The sequence below is a fragment of the Sapajus apella genome, unplaced genomic scaffold, assembly GCF_009761245.1.
Source record: "Sapajus apella isolate SASKATOON/1434 unplaced genomic scaffold, GSC_monkey_1.0 scaffold110, whole genome shotgun sequence".
NCBI classification, from domain to species: domain Eukaryota; kingdom Metazoa; phylum Chordata; class Mammalia; order Primates; family Cebidae; genus Sapajus; species Sapajus apella.
The window spans coordinates 3,388,197-3,408,075 of record NW_022437050.1 but is presented as its reverse complement, the minus strand read 5'-3'; the positions used below and the strand labels follow the sequence as shown (position 1 = coordinate 3,408,075).

At 52.2% G+C, this 19,879-nt stretch overlaps 1 protein-coding gene across 4 annotated transcripts in view; it reads left to right on the top strand.

The window, feature by feature from the left end:
* The window catches only part of CARD11 (caspase recruitment domain family member 11), a 149,861-nt gene extending 130,360 nt beyond the window's left edge, over nucleotides 1-19,501 (top strand). For 2 of the 4 annotated variants that reach the window (XM_032259587.1, XM_032259586.1), the window contains exons 20-25: nucleotides 450-545; nucleotides 2,772-2,907; nucleotides 4,314-4,493; nucleotides 5,960-6,084; nucleotides 8,088-8,203; nucleotides 11,168-13,171. In XM_032259587.1, coding sequence (XP_032115478.1) covers nucleotides 450-545; nucleotides 2,772-2,907; nucleotides 4,314-4,493; nucleotides 5,960-6,084; nucleotides 8,088-8,203; nucleotides 11,168-11,372 — 858 coding nt within the window. In that variant the 3' untranslated portion in view covers nucleotides 11,373-13,171. Of the gene's footprint in view, nucleotides 1-449; nucleotides 546-2,771; nucleotides 2,908-4,313; nucleotides 4,494-5,959; nucleotides 6,085-8,087; nucleotides 8,204-11,167; nucleotides 13,172-19,297 lie in introns of those variants that run through there. The other 2 variants (XM_032259588.1, XM_032259589.1) reach the window with 2 other exon arrangements.
* Nucleotides 19,502-19,879: the final 378 nt, after the last annotated feature.

Genomic DNA, 19,879 nt, shown 5'->3' with positions numbered 1-19,879 from the left:
TAAAAATACAAAAATTAGCCAGGTGTGGTGGTGAGCGCCTGTAATCCCACCTACACAGGAGGCTGAGGCAGGAGAATCGCTTGAACCTGGGAGGCAGAGGTTGCAGTGAGCCAAGATCGCACCATTGCACTGCAGCCTGGGTGACAGAGCAAGACCCTGTCTCAAAAAAACAAAAAGGAGGGTGAGCCTAGGCTTCTGGCTCCGGCTAGACTGTAGGCCTTTGCTTTACCGTTCCTGGTCCCTGTTGAAGCAAGTCACCAATCTCCCAAGTCCCCAGGACTCCTCTCCCCTACCCCGCCTCACCCCTTGCCTGCAGCCCTTTGATTTCCCTGCGGAAGTGTTAGCACAGAGGCAGCTTGAGGACAAGTCTCCAGTTCTCACCAGCATCACTGTGTTCTCATCTCCTGCCAAGCCCAGAGGGGCCTGACTGATTGATAAATCCATTTCAGAACACCCTGCAGCCGGAAGAGGCACTTTCAACCAGCGACCCCCGGGTCAGTCCCCGTCTCTCTCGAGCAAGCTTCCTTTTTGGCCAGCTCCTTCAGGTAAGGCTCTCCGGAGTGCCTGCTGACTTTTCAATCATATTCCGCTGTGGCCCTGCCCTCTCCCCACTGAGAAGAGACACCCGAATCAAAATAACCGTGCTTTGTGTTTGTACACCACTTGCAACTCTTCACAGTGCCTCACATCTCCTGTCCCATTTCATCCTCTCAGTGACAGGCTAGAAGACAGTCTCTGTGCCTATGGGAAACAAATCCCACTTTCATTAAAGGTTAAGGAACCTTATGGTGAAAAGAAACTTAAGTTAGCTGTTCAGATACTAATAGAAACATCAGAAGCAGTGTATCAGATGAAAACAAACATCCTAAATGTCTAGGCCAGTTTAGGTCCTCATTAATTGAACATTCAACTTATCTGAGCATCCCAGCAGCCAAGGGAAAAGGGAACGCAGCAGATTCTTTCAATCTTATCAGTCTTAAGAAACATTTTAGCCATCAGGACCAAAAAGGACTTTTCTACTTAATTCTAAAAGAGAATTTTTTTTGCATGGATTATTGTACAAAGAACATTGACTAGCATTGTGTGTGGTATTTTCAGAAATGATTTCTCATAAATGCAGAAGCACACTTTGTGATCATTTCTTGTATCACCAGTTGACAAAAACCAAGAGAGTTGTATGAAAATGTAGCACCATGGGCGTGTTCCTGTGTAGCTGCCTCACTCGTTAGACCCCAGTGGAGTCAGTGTTATCATCCGCTGCTCTATCTTGATGGTGGAACAGGGAAACCCGGAGAAACTGTGAGCAGCGTGACCCTAAAATCCAGGTAGACACAAACAAGTGGCAGAGAGACACCCAGGTGGAAAGGAAGCCTGGCAAAGTCTGAAGGGTTGGCAAAGGCAGGACCATTTGAGATGATGCATTTTTACACCCAAGTGTCATGTAAGCATGAAATCTTGGGGCCAGACACGGTGGCTCATGCCAGTAATCCCAGCACTATGGGAGGCTGAGGTGGGCGGATCACCTGAGGTCAGGAGTTTGAGACCAGCCTGGTCAACATGGCAAAACCCCGTCTCTACTATAAATACAAAAATTAGCCAGGTGCAGTGGCAGGCACCTGTAATCCCAGCTACTCGGGAGGCTGAGGCAAGAGAATTGCTTGAACCCAGAGGCGGAGGTTGCAGTGAGCCAAGATCACACCACTGCACTCCATCCTGGGCCACAGAGCAAGACTCTATCTCAAAAAAAAAAAAAAAAAAAAAAAACGTGAAATCCAAAGCCCTGCAGCCGGTTAACAGAGAGCCAGCTGACTTCCCAGATGCCATGTATTTTCCTTCCTGCAGAAGGAGGGGTGGAGAGAGATTCAAAGTAGCCCATAGAATATGGCATGAACCTGCTTCTGTGCCCACTGCTGGGGCATCCATTTCTGCCCTTCAGGAGTCACCTCTGAATTGTAGAAAAATTGGGTGTCCCCAGAAAACTTGGGGATACTAAGGCAGAAAGTCATGATGAGCAGTGTCAGAGGGAGGTGACATTGTCCAGCACATGCCCACCGGGGGGCAGTCTGTGGGCTGTCCCTGCCCACAGGGTCTTCCAGTCAGGGGTCTTCACGACCAGGGCAGCTCAGCTCCCACAGTGCCCACAGAGCTGTGCCTGAGGCTCCCGTGGGGGTGCAGATGGGCTTGACCTGAGATTTATCCAGGGCCCGGCCCGGGAAGACAGCCTGGCCACTGATTCACTCATCTTCCGACTCAGGACTTCTCTCCAGTGCCTAAAGGGCCATCTGCTAGCAGTCTCCTGCTTTTGTAGGGGAAGTGACTGGCCCAGGAACCCCCAGGGGCAGAGTGGGTTGAAAAAAATCTGCTTTGGTTGGGTTTGAAATTTGCCTGGGTTGAAGGCAGCACCTGGTCTGTTTAGAAGTGGAAGCCAGGCTGGGCTCAGTGGCTCACGCCTGTAATCCCAACACTTTGGGAGGCCAAGGTGGGTGGATCATGAGATCAGGAGTTCAATACCACCCTGGCCAATATGGTGAATTGGCCCCATCTCTAATAAAAAATACAAAAAATTAGCCGAGCGTGGTGGCTCGTGCCTACAGTCCCAGCTACTCAGGAGGCTGAGGCAGGAGAGTCGCTTGAACTGAGGAGGTGGAGGTTGCAATGAGTTGAGGTTGTACCACTGGACTCCTGCCTGGGTGACAGAGCAATACTCCATCTCAAAATAAAAGAAGGGGAAGCAGCACAATCCTCCCCCGACCCTCCCTCTGCTCCTCCAGTTTGTCAGCAGGTCCGAGAACAAGTACAAGCGGATGAACAGCAACGAGCGGGTCCGCATCATCTCGGGGAGCCCGCTGGGGAGCCTGGCACGGTCCTCACTGGACGCTACCAAGCTCTTGACTGAGAAGCAGGAAGGTACATGGGGACCGCCCGGCCCCTCCCACCACCCCCAGCCACAGTCACACATGCCTCACCCTCACCTGGGGGCACATTGGTCCTCGTGAGGGGGCCTGGAAGTCCTCAAAAGGGAGAGGAGGATGGACATGGGTGGCTCATGCCTGTAATCCCAGTGCTTTGGGAGGCCAAGGCAGGAGGATTGCTTGAGGCCAGGAGTTCAAGACCAGCCTGGGCAACATAGTAAGATCACATCTCTATGAGAAACATAACTATAAAATATATAAAAACATTAAAAATAAATTTTTAAATATATAAGTAAATAAATAGCTATGCATGGTTTCACGTGCCTGTGGTCCCAGCTACTCGGGAGGCTGAGGTGGGAGGATCACTTGAGCAGGAGGTTGAGGCTGCAGTGAGCCAAGATCACATCACTGCAGAGTCACACTGGTCTGGGCCATACAGCAAGACCCCAAGCTCTAAAAATAAAAATGAAAGACAAATTAAAAGGGTGAGGGAGCCCGGCCTTGGCTGTGAGGACTAGGCTGCCTCGGGGCGACGTCCCACCAAGCTCGCCCGCTAACGATGCTCGTTGTGGTTGCTTCACGCCCGGGTGCCCATGTTAATTGGGGCTGTTTGCTGTAAAGTGTTCATTTTATTGATTTCTCTACCCACTGAGTGCCTCTTGCCATTTATCAAGCCAGCAAGGGGCTGCCATCCCCTGCCCCGCTGGCCCCAGCTGGCCCTGCTGAGGGAAAGGGAGGTCACAGCCTGGACTAGATCTCAGAGGAGGCCCGGGGCGGCTCCCCAGGCTGGCCCTTTGGGAGTTGGAGCTGCCAGGACAGGGGATGATAAAAGGCACATGGGACAAGGGACAGGCTGCCTGTTTCTGGGAAGTGTTTCCTTAGGCTGCCTGGGGGCGGCTTCATCAGAACCCGGGCTTCTGTGTGGCTCCCCAACCCCAGCCAGAGAGGGATGAAGAAGGCGGAACTGAGGCCAAGTTGTCCCTTCCAGTCCTCCTGGGGGACGCCCAGGGCCTTGCCCACTGACCCTGCTGCCTTGTGGGCACCCGCCAGCATTTGCTTTCCTTGCCCTTGTCCTCCGCTCTGCTAGGCTGTACCCAGCCCATGCCCTTCCTCTGAGAAGCCCTCCTTGATCGTCTGCCAAGGCAACCTTTCCCTCCAGAGCTCAGCCAAGTTTCCTGCATTTGCCACACACTCTGCCCGCCTCCCACCATGCCTCCCCTCCCCGGCACACGAGCCCCAAGAAGTGCCAGCCTGAGGTGACCTCAGAAACCAATACCTGGGGTGGCAGCCAGGCCTCCACACTGACGGTGGCCTCCAGGACCCAGTCTAGGGATCCCAGCCTCCCTGGAAGGCCTTCAGAGCCCCAGGGCTCTGACCACTGCCCTCTCCTGCCCCTGCCAGAGCTGGACCCTGAGAGCGAGCTGGGCAAGAACCTCAGCCTCATCCCCTACAGCCTGGTGCGTGCCTTCTACTGTGAGCGCCGCCGGCCCGTGCTCTTCACGCCCACCTCACTGGCCAAGACGCTGGTGCAGAGGCTGCTCAACTCGGGGGGCGCCATGGAGTTCACCATCTGCAAGTCAGGTGAGCGGTGAGCCGCCACGCGGGAGCCATGGACAAGGATGACTTCCCCTCTTATCTTCCCTCCTCCCTTTTCCCCTCTTCCCTCTTTCCTTTCCTTCCTCCTCCCTTCTCCCTCTTCTCCCTCCTCCACCCTCTCACTCCTCCCCTCCCCCTCCTTACTTCTATCCTTCCCTCCTTTTCTTCTTCCTCATCCTCCACTCCCTCTCTTCCCTCCTTATCCTCCTCCCTCCTCCCTATCTCTCCTCCTCCCTCTGGATGGGTGGATGAATGGATGATGGGTGAATGGGTGGGTGAACAGATTGATGGATAGATGGGTGGGTGAGTGAATGGATGGATGGGTAGATGAATGAGTGGATGGATGGATGGATGAATGGATATGTAGATGGGTGGGTAGATGGATGAGTGAGTGAGTGGATGGGTATGTCAATGGATGGATGGCTGGGTGGGTGGGTAGATGGATGAGTGGGTGAGTGGATGAGTGAATGGGTGGATGGATTGGTGGATTGGACAGATGAGTGGGTGAGTGGGTGGATGGTAGGTGAATGAGTGGATAGTTGGGTGGGTAAATGAGTAGGTGAGTGGATGGATGAGTGGGTGGTGGATGGATGAATGGATGGAAGAGTGGGTGTGTGGATATGTGTATGGGTGGATGGATGAGTGGGTGGATGGATTGGTGGATGGATGGATGAATGAATGGGTGGATAGTAGATGGATGGGTGGATGGATGAGTGGATAGGTGGTTGGGTAGATAAGTAGGTGGGTGAACAGATGAGTGGGTGGGTGGATGGATGAGTAGATGGATGGATGGATGGAAGAGTGGGTGTGTGGATGGACAGATGAATGAGTGAGTGAGTGGGTATATAGTAGATGGATGGGTGGATGGATGAGTGGATAGGTGGTTGGGTAGATGAGTAGGTGGGTGAACAGATGAGTGGGTGGGTGGATGAGTGGGTGTGTGGATCAGTGTGTGGGTGGATGGGTGGGTGGGTGGATGGATTGGTGGATGGATGGATGAAAGTGGGTGGGTGGGCGGATAGTAGATGGATGGGTGGATGGATGAGTGGGTAGGTGGTTGGGTAGACGAGTAGGTGGGTGAACAGATGAGTAGGTGGATGGATGGATGAGTGGATGGATGGATGGCTGGGTGGGTTAAACAGGAGATTTATTCAGATTGGTGCCCGAGCTGCTTTGTCCAATGAAAGGTATTGCTGAGAAGCCAAACCATGAGTATTTGCCAAGCACCTGCTCTATGAGCTGCCATGGGGAGCGTGAAGAAGGTTAACTTCAGTCCTGCCCTCAAAGAGCTTCACAGTCTAGTAGAGGAGAGACGAGATTCATTTAAACATGGCTGGAAGCAGATGGACAATGAGTTCTGTAGAGATCAGAAGGTGGCAGGCAGGGCCTGGGTGGGATGGCCAACTCAAGGCCACCCATACTGCCCTCAGGACTGGCCCCTCTCTCTGCAGATATCGTCACAAGAGATGAGTTCCTCAGAAAGCAGAAGACAGAGACCATCATCCACTCCCGAGAAAAGAACCCCAACACGTTCGAATGCATTTCCCCTGCCAACATCGAAGCTGTGGCTGCCAAGGTGAGGCAAGGGCTGGGAGGTTGGACGGGGCTGGGACCCTCCATGATGATCCTCGTGAGACCACCTGGGCCAAGGACAAGGGTGGGATGAAGAGGCACTTTCACCTCCCTGTGGCCAGACCTTTCCTCCTTGTCCCTGCAGCTGCCCTGTGTCAACTCCCTCTCCACCCCTTTGTCCCCTGGACTCCAACCTGAGTTTTTATTTTGGAGCTGCTTTCTATTTGTGGTGGCTTCCTGAGCTGGTGTGTGTTTGCATTGTTTAGGGGGGGTGTGTGTGTCTGGTTGTGATAACAAGGGGCAGAGTTAGAACAAGCTCATCAGGGCGAGAGGCAGAACAAATGTGAAGGTGACAGGTATCCCATTCACCAAACAAGGGGAAAATGGGACATCACAAGTGTTATTAGTGATGATGCAGAGATTGTCTGTGTGCATTATAGAGTCTTTGAGGCAGACGACGTGACCTAAGCATTGAGTTCTTCCTCATCCCAGTGCCGGATGAAGGAAGGGTTGTCACTCTGCATTAGCGGCATGCTCCTCTAGCTGGCAGGGGCTGGCTCCATGGTGGACGCCGACCTTGGGGACACTGAGAGCAGGTGGTGGTGTTTTGTTTTTTAAAGTCTGGGCCACAGCAGTTTAGGAAATTCTGACAGCTGGAGTGGACAAAAAGTGAATGGGCAGGGGTGGAGCCAAGATTGTTTTTAGCTGAAAAGAAGATCCGACGGCTGTCCCACAGATCTGTGCTGTTAGAAATGTAGGCCATGGTCCTGCTGGCAGGGAATGGAGAGCCATGGTCTGCAGGAGGCTCAGCAGGGCCCTGGGCTGGCCATTCCCGCCTCCAGACACGGGTGCTAGTTCCAGGCTGTGTTCAGTGTGCGAAATTCATTGAGCTGCCAGCTTAGAATGCTCTATTTATGTTCCATTCCAATGCAGAGTTTCATGTTTTATTGATTTAGAGACGGTCTTGCTCTGTTGCCCAGGCTGGAGTGCAGTGGCACAATTACAGCTTACTGCAGCTGCGACTTCCTGCAGCTGCGACTTCCTAGACTCAAGCAACCCTCCCTCCTCTGCCTCCCGAGCAGCTAGGACTACAGTTACGCACCACCATGCCCAGCTATTGATTTTTTAATTCTTTTAGAGATAGGGTCTTGTTATATTGCCCAGGTCTCAAACTCCTAGTGTCAAGCAATCCTCCCACCTCCCAAAGTGCTGGGATTGCTGGCATGAACCATTGTGCCCGGCCAGCGTTTGGTGGCATTTTTTTAAGCAATGCCTTCAGCAAAACATAGATGGTCCTTTCTCAAAATGATGAGCTCCTGGTTGAGGACCCTTGCAGATACTCTTGGGACTGGCCAGCCTGGCTGCCTCACCCATGTGTTCCCTACCCTCTTACTTGAAGGTTGGCTAGGGTAGCAGGTGTTTAGGGGGTTTCGTGTCTCTGTGTGTGTGTGTGTGTGTGTGTATGTTTGAGACAGAGTCTTGCTCTGTCACCCAGGTTGGAGTGCAGTGGCACCATCTCAGCTCACTGCAACCTCTGTCTCCTGGGTTCAAGAGATCCTCATGCCTCAGCCTCCTGACTAGCTGGGATGACAGGTGCACGCCACCACGCCTGGCTAATTTTTGCACTTTTAATAGAGATGGGGTTTCGCCATGTTGCTCAAACTCCTGACCTCAAGTGATCCACTCGCCTTGGCCTCCCAAAGTGCAAGGATTACAGGCATGAGCCACCATGCCAGACTGGTAGCAGGTGTTTCATTCAAACTCATTCATGCCACCTGGTTCACCTCAGCCGGGGCCTCGTCTCTGCCCATGAACAGCACTGTGGTCAGCAGAGTCCTGGAGTATCCAAACTCATGGGGAGTCTTATCTCCTGGATCAGAGGCAGGTGGCTTTCAGGGCTCCCACCCCGCTATCGACCCCAACCCTGCATCCAGGCCCTGCCACAGACACCTTCATAGGAGCAGAAGGTGAGTGGGCTGCTGCTGACTGAAGCCACTGTGCCCGCAGAACAAGCACTGCCTGCTGGAGGCCGGGATCAGCTGCGCAAGAGCCTTGATCAAGGCCAACATCTACCCCATCGTGCTCTTCATCCGGGTGTGTGAGAAGAACATCAAGAGGTTCAGGTAGGGCTCCGAGACCCCTGGGGGCTGCCCCTCCTGTCCCTAGGACCCCACCAAGCCTCAGTGGAGGGCAGGATGCCTGTGTGCCCCACCTCATGCACCTCTTAGTAAACCCTCACCAAGTACGGGACCATTCTTGCAGAGCTGACACCGAGGGCAGCGGCCGAGGTGGGGACTCACACACATGGGACACATCATGGGGGACAAGAGCTAGGAGGGACGGGACGGAGTGCACATCACCCAGGGTGGTCGGGGAAGGCCTTCAGGACACATCCCCAGACCCATGGCAGTGAGTGAGGATCCTGTCTGGAAGGCGATGACAGGCAGCCCGACTCTGGACCCGTGTTCAGGGCTGAGCCTGCAGGATTCAGGAAATGGTTCACTCTGGGGTTCCAAAGAACGAGAGGCTGGGCACAGTGACTCACACCTGTCATCCCACACTTTGGAAGGCCAAGGTGGGCGGATCAGCTGAAGTTGGGAATTTGAGATAAGCGTGGCCAACATGGTGCAACCCCATCTCTACCAAAAATACAAAAATTAAGCCGGGCACGGTGGCTCATGCCTGTAATCCCAGCACTCTGGGAGGCCAATGCAGGTGGATCATGAGGTCAGGAGTTTGAGACCAGCCTGGCCAACATGATGAAACCGTGTCTCTACTGAAAAATACAAAAATAATCCAGGTGGGTGGCATACGCCTGTAATCCCATCTACACTTGAATCCAGGAGGTAAAGGTTGCAGTGAGCCGAGATTGTGCCACTGCACTCCAGCCTGGGTGGCAGAGTGAGACTCTATCTAGAAAAAAAAAATACAAACATTGGCTGGATGTGGTGGTGCACACTTGTAGTCCCAGCTATTTAGGAGGCTGAGGCAGGAGAATAGCTTGAACGTGGGAGGTGGAGGTTGCTGTGAGCTGAGATCGCACCACTGCACTCCAGCCTAGGCAACAGAGAGAGACTCCATCTCAAAAAAAAAAAAAAAAAAAAAAGGATGCTGCTGAGGTTTCGAGCCTGGTGATGAGGAGAGACTGGCCCTTCAGCGGCTTCATCTCGGATCCCCGCCCCTCTCACACGCACCTGCAAAATAAATGTCCTCCTGCCATGTTACAGAGGGAATAACTGAGACTGGGAGGGGTTAGGCCCCTTCATTCCTTTTCACCAGATACTTACTGAGCTCCTGTGAAGGGTTAGGCTCTGGGGAACCCAGCAGTAAGCAAAAGAGACAGACATCCCCACTCGATACCTCACACCCTTTAGGCTGGCCGAGACAGAAAATGCAGAAACTGACAAGTGTTGGTGAGGTTAGATGTCAGAACCCAGCGCACTGCTGCTGGAAATGCAAAATAGAGTGGCCCCTGTGGAGGACGGCATGGCGGTTCCTCAAAAATTAGAAATAGAAGACCACAGGATCCATCAACCCCACCTGTGGGCATATCCCCGAGAGAATTGAAAGCAGGGTCTCTAAGAGATATTTCCACACCAGCGTTCACACCAGCATCACTCCCAATAGCCAAAACCTGGAAGTCACCTAAGGGTCCATCTTTGGGGAGTGAATACACACAATGGGGCCCGTCCACACGGGTTAGGAAGGTGGAAAGAGCTGAAAACCTTGCAAACTGTTAACCAAAAAGAGTTAAAGCAAAGAAATCGTAATGCATGTTAATGTAAGAGAATCATAGCCTGGTACATACCCCCTTCCCCATCCGTCCTGCCTGGAAATGTGTTTGTGGTGCAGTATGTACTACACCAAAAATGCTGTATGATTTTTTGGGTTTTTTTTTTTTTTTTTTTTTTGAGATGGAGTCTTGCTCTGTCACCCAGGCTGGAGTGCAGTGGCGTCATCTCGGCTCACTGCAACCTCCGTCTCCCGGGCTCAAGTGATTCTCCTGTCTCAGCCTCCCAAGTAGCTGGGATAACAGGTGCCCGCCACCATGCCTGGCTAATTTGTGTATTTTTACTAGAGATGGGCTTTCACCATGTTTCCCGTGCTGGTCTTGAACTCCTGACTTCAAGTGATCCTCCCCCCTCAGCCTCCTAGAGTGCTAGGATTACAGACATGAGCCACCACGCCCAGCCCATACAGTGGAATATTATTCAGCCTTCAAAAGGAAGGAGATTCTGACACCCACATCAACATGGATAAACCTAGAGGACGTTATTCCCAGTTACATAAGCCAGTCACAAAAACACACATGCTGTATCTGATTCCACTTATATAAGGGCTCTAGAGCAGTCAGATTCCTAGAGACAGGTAGTAGAAGGGTGGTTCCCAGAGACTGCGGGAGGAAAGATAGGGAGTGAGTATTTTATTGGTCCAGAGTTGCAGTTAGGGAAAATGAGAAGTCTGGAGATTGGTTGCACAGCAGTGTATACCTAATGCTACACAGAACATACCTAATGCTACGGAACTATTCACTTAAAGAATAGGTAAAATGGTTGATTTTATTTTATGCATATCTTAGCATGATTAAAAATTAAAAGGATGTGGCCAGGCGCGGTGGCTCACGCCTGTAATCCCAAGTTTGGGAGGCCGAGGCAGGTGAATTATTTGAGGTCAGTAGTTTGAGACCAGCCTGGCAACATGGTGAAACCCCATCTCTACTAAAAATACAAAAATTAGCGAGGCAAGGTGGTGCATGCCTATCGTCCCAGGTACTCAGGAGGCTGAGGCATGAGAATTGCTTGGACCTGGGAGACGGAGGTTGCAGTGAGCTGAGATCACACCACTGCACTCCAGCCTGGGCAACAGAGCAAGACTCCATCTCAAAATTAAAATAAAAAGGATGCGTTTGGAATTTCCAGTGAACAGCATGAAGGGGCACGGTCCCTAGCATTAAGAGGCACAGATGATATAAGGGAGAAGAAAGGCAGAGAAGGAATGGGGACCGCGGCAGTGAGGGGTAGCCAGGCAGGTGGTGCCACACCAGTGCCACGACAGCCTCCCCACAGCCCCTGCACGTCTCCTCCCAGAAAGCTGCTGCCCCGGCCTGAGACGGAGGAGGAGTTCCTGCGCGTGTGCCGGCTGAAGGAGAAGGAGCTGGAGGCCCTGCCGTGTCTGTACGCCACGGTGGAACCTGACATGTGGGGCAGCGTGGAGGAGCTGCTCCGCGTGGTCAAGGACAAGATCGGCGAGGAGCAGCGCAAGACCATCTGGGTGGACGAGGACCAGCTGTGAGGCGGGCACCCCTGGCAGAGACACTGTGGGCGTGGGTCATCCTGTGAGGCGGGCACCCTGGGCAGAGAGATGTGGCGGGTGCAGGGGCATCCTGCAGCCCACAGAGCTGCCCGGGCGGATGCTCTGCCCCTCGCAGTGGTGGAGCCTGGGGGGACAGACGTGCCCGGGGAGGAGCAAGGCACAGTCCATTCCCCCAGCTCCGGCTGACCTGGCCCAGTGGTTTGGCCCTGCCGGCCTTCGCAGGGAGACAGGGCTGAGCAAAGGACACCAAGCCAGAGCCCTGAGGCCAGCCGGCCTCTGGAGAACCACAGCAGCAGTTGAATGTAATGTGTGGGACAGGTGTGCTGCCACCAGTAGAGCAGGGACCCTGATAGCCAGGTGTCCACCAGTCCTGGGGACACACTCACCCTAAACACACTCCCAGGCAGGACAGATCAGGGAAGAGGGTGTACCAGGCTATGATTTCTCTTGCATTAAAACGTAGTATTATTTCTTTGTTTCAACCCTTTTTCTTTGTTAACAGCTTGCAAGGGTTTCAGCTCTTGCCACCTTCCTAACCTGAAAACCACGCCCAGCATGCTTAGCTGGGGACTCAGGCCCCATGTTCCTGTGTAGGGTGAAGGTAGGGTGACCACACACCCCAGGGTCCCAGGACAGGCCTGATTTATCCCTGGGATTAGGGTGACACTTGCTAGTCGTACCCCATGGACTCAAATGCATCCTGATTTGGAAGATCAATAAACTATCTTCTCATCTTGGGAAGGGCCCATCCTCTCACAGACTCTGGGGACCCTTGCCTTCTGTACCTGGCCTGCCCCATAACTCCAGCCCTGAGGCCAGGCTCCCCGTCACTCACCTCTTCCCTGCACGTCACTACCCCTGCCGCAGTACGTTCAATGTCCCTAGAGGGCAGCCTGACTTCCTCCTGCACGTCAAGAGCAAGCATGTGGCGTACGGCCTTCTGGGGGGTTCATATCTCACTGCCCAGGAGTTTGGGGTTGCAGGAAAGCCATTCCCACTCCCCAGCAGGTAGCAAAGGCCCTAGGAGTTCTAGAACCATTCTTCTCCTTCACCCTCTTGTTGCAAACTTGCCAAGTATGGACCCGACAGACACAGCCAAACCAGGCCAGGTTGCACCCTTGGCAGGGCACCATGGTGCATGTGCAGGAAGCTGCTGGGTGGCAGGCTCGGATTCAAACCCAGGCATCTGTCTGTGGGAACTCTGGGAGCAAATGCCCACTGACAACCTAATACGCAGACTTCCTTCCTTCCTAACAGCACCCAGACTTATGCTGGGAATCTACATGTACAACTCAAAGACCATATGTCCCAGCCTCCCTTGCAATCAGGGAAATGTAAGGGGAGGTTTGGGGAGAGACAAATGGTGCTTCCTCCAGTTTTCTGCTGGGATGCAGACACAATGGCTGGAGCACCAGCAGTATTCTTGCATCTTGAGGTGACCATGAGGATGGAAACCCCACTCAGAGGATGGTAGAGCAGAAAGAGAGAAGGAGCCACAGTCACTAATGACACTTGGGGGCCTAAGACTACTCCTTGGGTTTCTTTTACATGAGACAGAAAGAAATTTGTATCTTGTGTTAAATGACTGTTATTTCAATTCTCTGTTCTTGCAGCTAAGAGCAATTCCTAGCAGTTACAGGGAAAAACTTTATTCTTTATAATTTCAACTACCATGGGCATGGGTTGATCCTCTGCTAGGTTTTCCCACCCAGACAAGGTATGGATTATTAATAAAAGAACTCTATTAATAAAGATCTCTTCCAAAAAAAAAACAAAAAATACTGTGTGGCCTGTAGCATTTTCTGGCATTTTGACCCACAGAACACAAATTAGCACCAGAAATCTCTGGGAGGTGGGAGTGGATGGATGGGGGTCCTAGGAGGACGCTTGTTCCCGCCTCCTCCCTGACAGTCCATCTCTGCACCACCGGTTCTGGGTCTGTCAGGGAGTGTGACACCTTGAAAAACAGAATGTCTCCCTCCAAGAGCCCGTGAGCAATGCTGCTTTTTCCAAGACAGCCCCCAGAAACAAGCTAGATGCGCTGGGTTTAGAGAGCCGAGGTGCAGCTGCCGCTATTTAGGGCCCAATAAACCGGCCCAGGAGGCAATGCTCTGGCCGGAAGGCCTCCTGCGTCCATCTTGTGAAAGCCTTAAGTTAAGCCGTAAATGTCCCCCACGCCGAGGCCTTCGTGTTTCCGCCTGGAAGCTGTGCTTCCTTGTAAAGCACCCTGTGCTGAGTGGACAGACGTGACCGGGAAGGAGTCTCAGGTAAAAGGCCGGTTGATTGGTTTATATCTAGTTATTTGACTTCAGAACTCCCCGGCGGCTGAGTAGGGTAAGCAAACATGTGGCTGGCGTACCCTTTGGGAGGGCAAGTGGGGTGAAGGTAGGCAGAGCCTGAGGAAGGGTACCTGAAAAGAATTTGTGGTGGGGTTTCTTTTCCCCCTGCCATGCCCAAGTGATTTTAAGCAGGTTCTAGACTGCAGGGCTGCGGGGTAGATACTTGCTAATGAGCTGGTGAGAGGAGACGGGGGCTGGCCGAGGACCGGAGTGGGGTTCCCTGTTCCCGTCCCTTCTCTGATGAAACGGGGAAGTCAGCAGGGGAATGGGGTTGGCACCCCAAGGACTGGTCCACGTGAAGATTTCCAAGGAGACCCCCGGCATCATCGGCTTCAGCGCCCGGGCCCTGCCTTCAGCTGCCACCAACCCCTGTGTCTGCCTGGAGAACCGAGTGGGGCCTGGGAGGCCGGGGATGGGCAGCACGGAGCTCCCTGCCCCGTCTGGCTACAGCTCCAAGTATTTATTGCACAAGGGTCTGCAAGCTGAGTTTTGACTGCAGAGCCGGCCCGGGGCTCAGGGAAGCTCCCTGCACAGCAAAGCCTGGAGCCCAAGGCTCTGGAAGCCTATGCCAGGCTGATAATGCCACACGATGCTTGGTTCACACCACAGGCACCAGCCACGCAGCCCAGAGCCACCAGAAATCATGTCATATGTGTAGACGCACACCTTTCTGGGCAAAAAGTCCAGGCTTTCTCAGATTCCCAAAGGGCTCTGCAATCCCAAAAAGGTGAAGAACCGTTGCTCTGGGATTCGGCAAATATGAGCAAATGCTTTTTGAGCTTCTGCTCTGTGCCAAGCACCTTGTAAATGTTATTTTACTTATCCCCAAACTCTTCTCCGTGTTATACAGGAGAAAATTGAGGCTCAGAGAGGTTAAGTGACTTGTCCAAGGTCACACAGCTGGTAAACTGGAACTTCACCCAGGTCTGGTGATTTGCAACTGCAAGCTCCGGGCTGGATTTTCCAATTCCGAGGTGCTGTTTTGGGTCCTAGTACCTTTGATTATGTGTCCCCTCTGCTCTTCTAGGAACCAAGGAAGTGGTTGGTGTCCCAGGCAGTGGCTGGCTGGTGGCTGAGTGGCTAATGACCACATTGAGAGGATGTGAATTTCCCTCTTGTTTGTGGTTTTTTTGTTTGGGTGATTTTCTTTTTTTTTTTTTTTGAGATAGATTCTCATTCTGTCAAGGCTGGAGTGCAGTGACAAGGTCTTGGCTCACTGCAACTTCCGCCTCCCGGGTTCAAATGATTCTCATGCCTTGGCCTCCTGAGTAGCTGGGATTACAGGTACACACCACCACCATGCCTGGCTAACTTTTATATTTTCAGTAGAGACAGGGTTTCGCCATGTTGGCCAGGCTGGTCTCGAACTGCTGACCTCAGTTGATCCACCTGCCTCGGCCTCGCAAAGTGCTGGGATTACAGAATTTCTTCTCTTGGAAGAGGCCATCTGCTCAACCCTGGTAGTGCTGGCCCAGCTGCCCTTGGCTTCTACCTAACCAGGTCACAACTCTGGGAAATGCTTGCTTTCTCACCCAACCCAGGAATAGGACTGCTTTGGGGAGAGACTGAATGGAGGAGAGAGATGTCTTTGAGTCCCAGCATCATGCCACCATTCTGTTCTCAGAAGCCATCACAGGCTGGGTGTGGTGGCTCACACCTGTAATCCCAGCAATTTGGGAGGCCAAGCCTATCACTTGAGCTAACACCCTGGCTGGAGCGCAGTAGTATGAACATGGCCCACTGCAGCCTCAACCTTCTCGGCTCAATCCTCCAGCCTCAGCCTCCCTCGTAGCTAGGACTACAGGCACATGTCACCATGCTCAGCTAGTTTTTAAACATTCTTTTTACAGACGAGGTCTCACTGCATTGGCCAGGCTGGTCTGGAACTCCTGACCAAGTGATCCTCCCATCTAGGACTCCCAAAGCGCTAAGATTCCAGGCGCAAGCCACTGCACAGCCTCTCGAATTCCTTTTGACAGCCATGTGATGCTCTGCCGGTGCTGGCTTGTCCTTCTGTCACCAGTCTTTGCTGGTAGACAGCCAGTCAATTCCAGGGTGTCACTACTGAGCATCATTTTGCCCAGTTCTCTGGGCAAAATGGATAAACCCCAAGAGGGGCTGTGCACTGATTTCCTTGAAGGGAGCCCCACAGCCCTCCCCTGAGGGCACATGCACACAGACGGGGGGTTTGTGACGGCTACAGCAGGCTCGCGGCCCTGGCATGGGATGTTTCCATGTCAGCCTGTCCGACCATGGGGACGGGGTCCATGTGGATGGTGGACTCACCTGTCTCTGTTACAGCTCTGGGAAGCTGGCCCCAGGGCCACTGTAAAGGTTCTTTACTGCAGAGCAGTGCGTGTGGTTTGTGAACCGTGGTGGTTCTCCCTAGGGAGGATCTGGGGAGACATTTGGTGCTGGGACCCCACCACCTCTGCTAGATACAGACTGATCCCCACCCTCCATCCTATGGGAGACACTGGTCCAGTCCACACAGGCCTAAAACCCACTCACCCTGTTACCCCCACACCAGCCCCTCTCCTCCCCACCCCATCCCTAACTCAGTCACTCAGCCAGAAACCTGGCTAACACAGGCATTCTCTCTGTCCCCTCCCCTCTCCTCTCAGTCTGTACAGGCAACTGTACACACACATTCATAGCATCACTATTCAATACAGCCAAGTGTCCATCAAGTGGTGGATGGATACACAAATTATAGTCCATTCATATAATGGAATACTACTCAGCCATGAAAAGGAATGAGGCTGGGCATGGTGGCTCACACCTGTCATCCCAATGCTTTGGGAAGCCAAGATGGGGGATCGCTTGGGCCCAGGCATTAATAACAATACCCCATCTCTACTAAAAATAACAAGCAGGACACAGTAGCGCACACTTGTAATCCTAGCACTTTGGGAGGCTGAGGCAGGCAGATCACCTGAGGTCAGGAGTTTGAGACCAACCTGGCCAACATGATAAAACCCTGTCTCTACTAAAAGTACAAAAATTAGCTGGGTGTGATGGCGCATGCCTGTAATCCTAGCTACTCAGGAGTCTGAGGCAGGAGAATGGCTTGAACCCAGGAGGCGGAGGTTGCAGTGAGCCAAGATCACACCATTGCACTCCAGCCTGGGTGACACTCCATCTCAAAAATAAAAATAAATCTAACTGGGTGTGGGGGTGCATGCCTATAGTTCCAGCAACTGGGAGGCTGAGGCAGGAGGATAGCTTGAGCCTAGGAGTTCGAGGATGCAGTGAGCTATAATTGTGTGTCGCTGCACTCCAGTCTGGGCAACAGATCCTGTCTCAAAAAAAAAAAAAATAAAGGAATGAAACACTGATATACACTGCAACCTAGATGAACCTAGATGAACCTTGAAAACACTGTGTTCAGTGAAGCCAACCACAAAAAAACCAACATTGTAGGATTTCATTTATATGAAATATCCAGAATAGGCAAATCCGTAGAGACAAAAAGAAAAAATAACAAGATTACTAGTTAGCAGGAGTCGGGGAGGGAGGAATGGGGAGTGACCGCTTAAGAAATTCGGGGTCCGGCCAGGCGCAGTGGCTAACACCTGTAATCTGAGCACTTTGGGGGGCCAAGGCGGGTGGATCACCTGAGGTCAGGAGTTCAAGAATAGCCTGACCAATATGGTGAAACCCTGTCTCTACTAATAATACAAAAATTAGCTGGGCATGGTGGTAGGTGCCTATAGTCCCAGCTGCTCAGGAGGCTGAGGCACGAGAATCACTTGAACCCAGGAGGTGGAGGTTGCAGTGAGCTGAGATCGTGCCACTGCACTCCAGCCTGGACGACAGAGCTGACACTCTTGTCTCAAACTAATTAACTAATTAATTAAAAGAAGTGTGGAGTCTCTTTCTAGGGTGATCAAATTGCATTGGAACCAGACAGTGATAGTGACTGCACAGCATTGTGAATGTACTGTGTTGTACCCTTTAAAATGGCTAAAATGGTGCAGTTGATGTTATGTGTATTTTTGCACAACTTTTTTAAAAAAGAAAAAGCATGAGCAAGAGCGAATCTTTCCTCTCCTGCTGGCTGCAGGAGGCAGAAGGCTGTCAGAGGGGCAGCCTGCAGGGCCCCCACGAACTTTTCTTCGCTTGCTCTAACATTCACTCAACAACCAATTTCAGGGCATCCTGAGGGTGGACACGCCCCATGAAAAGGGGTTCTGGTGAAAGTGTAGGAGAGGAATGATCAATTCTGCCAGGGGGTCAAAGCGGGAGCATCAGAGGCGAGGCCTGAAGGCTGAGTTGGTTCTGGCCGAGTGTGTCCTCACAGACTCTGGGTAGAGGAAAAGCAGAAGCTGAAGCGTGACGCCTGGAGAGAGCGGTCAGGGACCAGCCAGGGATTCAGCTGCTCATGGCCTTGGCAGAGCTGATCCATTGGGAAAAATACTGGATTCTTTCAAGGCCCACTGTCTGCCTCCCTCGCTCTGTAGCCCTAATAGGTTTGTGGCCTGATGCACACAGCAGGTCAATATATGGAGACACCAGGTCACAGCAGAGAAAGAGGTTTAGTCACAGGGTCACCCAATGTCAAATCCAGCTCCCAGAGGAATTTGGGGTTTGGGTTTTTAAGGGTTTGGGAGTGGGCTGAAATGTGGAGATCGCTGATTGGTTGAAGAGTGCAGGGTGAAGTCCTGGGATGGGGAGAGGAAGAAGCTATATTCTCATTGCTCATCCCAGCCCTTGTGGGGGCCTCCAGGCTGGTTGCTGGAATTCGGGGTCTTAAAAACATCTTGCCGGGTGTGGTGGCTCACATCTGTAATCCCAGCACTTTGGGAGGCCAAGGCAGGTGGATCACCCAAGGCCGAGAGTTCAGGACCAGCCTAACCAACATGGTGAAACCGCAACTCTACTAAAAATACAAAATTAGCCAGGCGTGGTGGCACATGTCTGTAATCCCAGCTACTAGGGAGTCTGTGGCAGGACAATCACTTGAACCTGGGAGGCGAAGGTTGCAGTGAGGTAAGATCGTGCCATTGCACTCTAGCCTGGGTAACAAGAGCAAAACTGTCTCAAAAAAACAAAAAACAAAAAAACTCTTAAGCAATTTAAGTCTTACTTCGTCACCCAGGATGGAGTATAGTGGCGTGATCTCAGCTTACTGCAACCTCCACATCCCCAGTTCAAGCAACCCTCCCTGCCTCAGCTTCCTGAGTAGCTGGGACTACAGGCACCTGCCACCCCACCCGGCTACTTTTTGTATTTTTAGTAAAGGCAGGATTTCGCCATGTTGGCCAGGCTGGTCTTGAACACCTCAGGTGATCCACCCACCTTGGCCTCCCAAAGTGCTGGGATTACAGGCATGAACCACCACACCCAGCTGTCTTAGGCAATTGTTAAACAAAAGACTTCTGATTCAAATGTCACAAATCCTGCCTATGGGAACAATGGGGATGCAAGTCTGTCAGAGACTCCATCTGTAGGGTCACTGGGGATGCAATGGTCAGGATTTAGTGGCACATGACCTTTAGCAACAAGGAAATGGGTCAGAGTTCAGCCTGACGGTTGCTTAATTATATCTATATTTCTCCCCAGAACCGGGCATGCAATTCTTGTCAACCCTACAGGGATGATCTCAGCTTTGCACCTCCCACAATCTGGCAACTGAAGGGTGAAACCCTGAGCAAGTGTCCCTTCTGACCAATAGAAGCCTGGTAGGTACCTGTTATAAATGTTCTGTTATATTGTTGACTGAGAATAGCATGGGGAAAAAAAAAGAGAGAAAGAAAAAAAAAAAAAGAAATGTTCTGAACATCGCCCCAGAAACAACCTAATAAATTGCCTGTAAGTGTCCCTGTGAGGTAACCTGCAATTTGACTCTGTCCAGCTGTGAGTCAGTGGCTGCTGGAGCAGAGGATATGGGTAGGCATGGGGGAGGTGCCGCATGAGCCTGTCTGGTTATCAATTGCTGTATGATATGCTTTGGCTCTGTCCCCACCCAGATCTCACCTTGAATCATAATAATCCCCACATGTCGACGGAGGGGCCAGGTGGAGATAATTGAATCATGTGGGCCATTTCCCCCATACTCTTCTCGTGGTAGTGAATAAGTGTTACAAGATCTGATGGTTTTATAAATGGGAGTTCCCCTGCCACACTCTCTTGCCTGCTGCTATG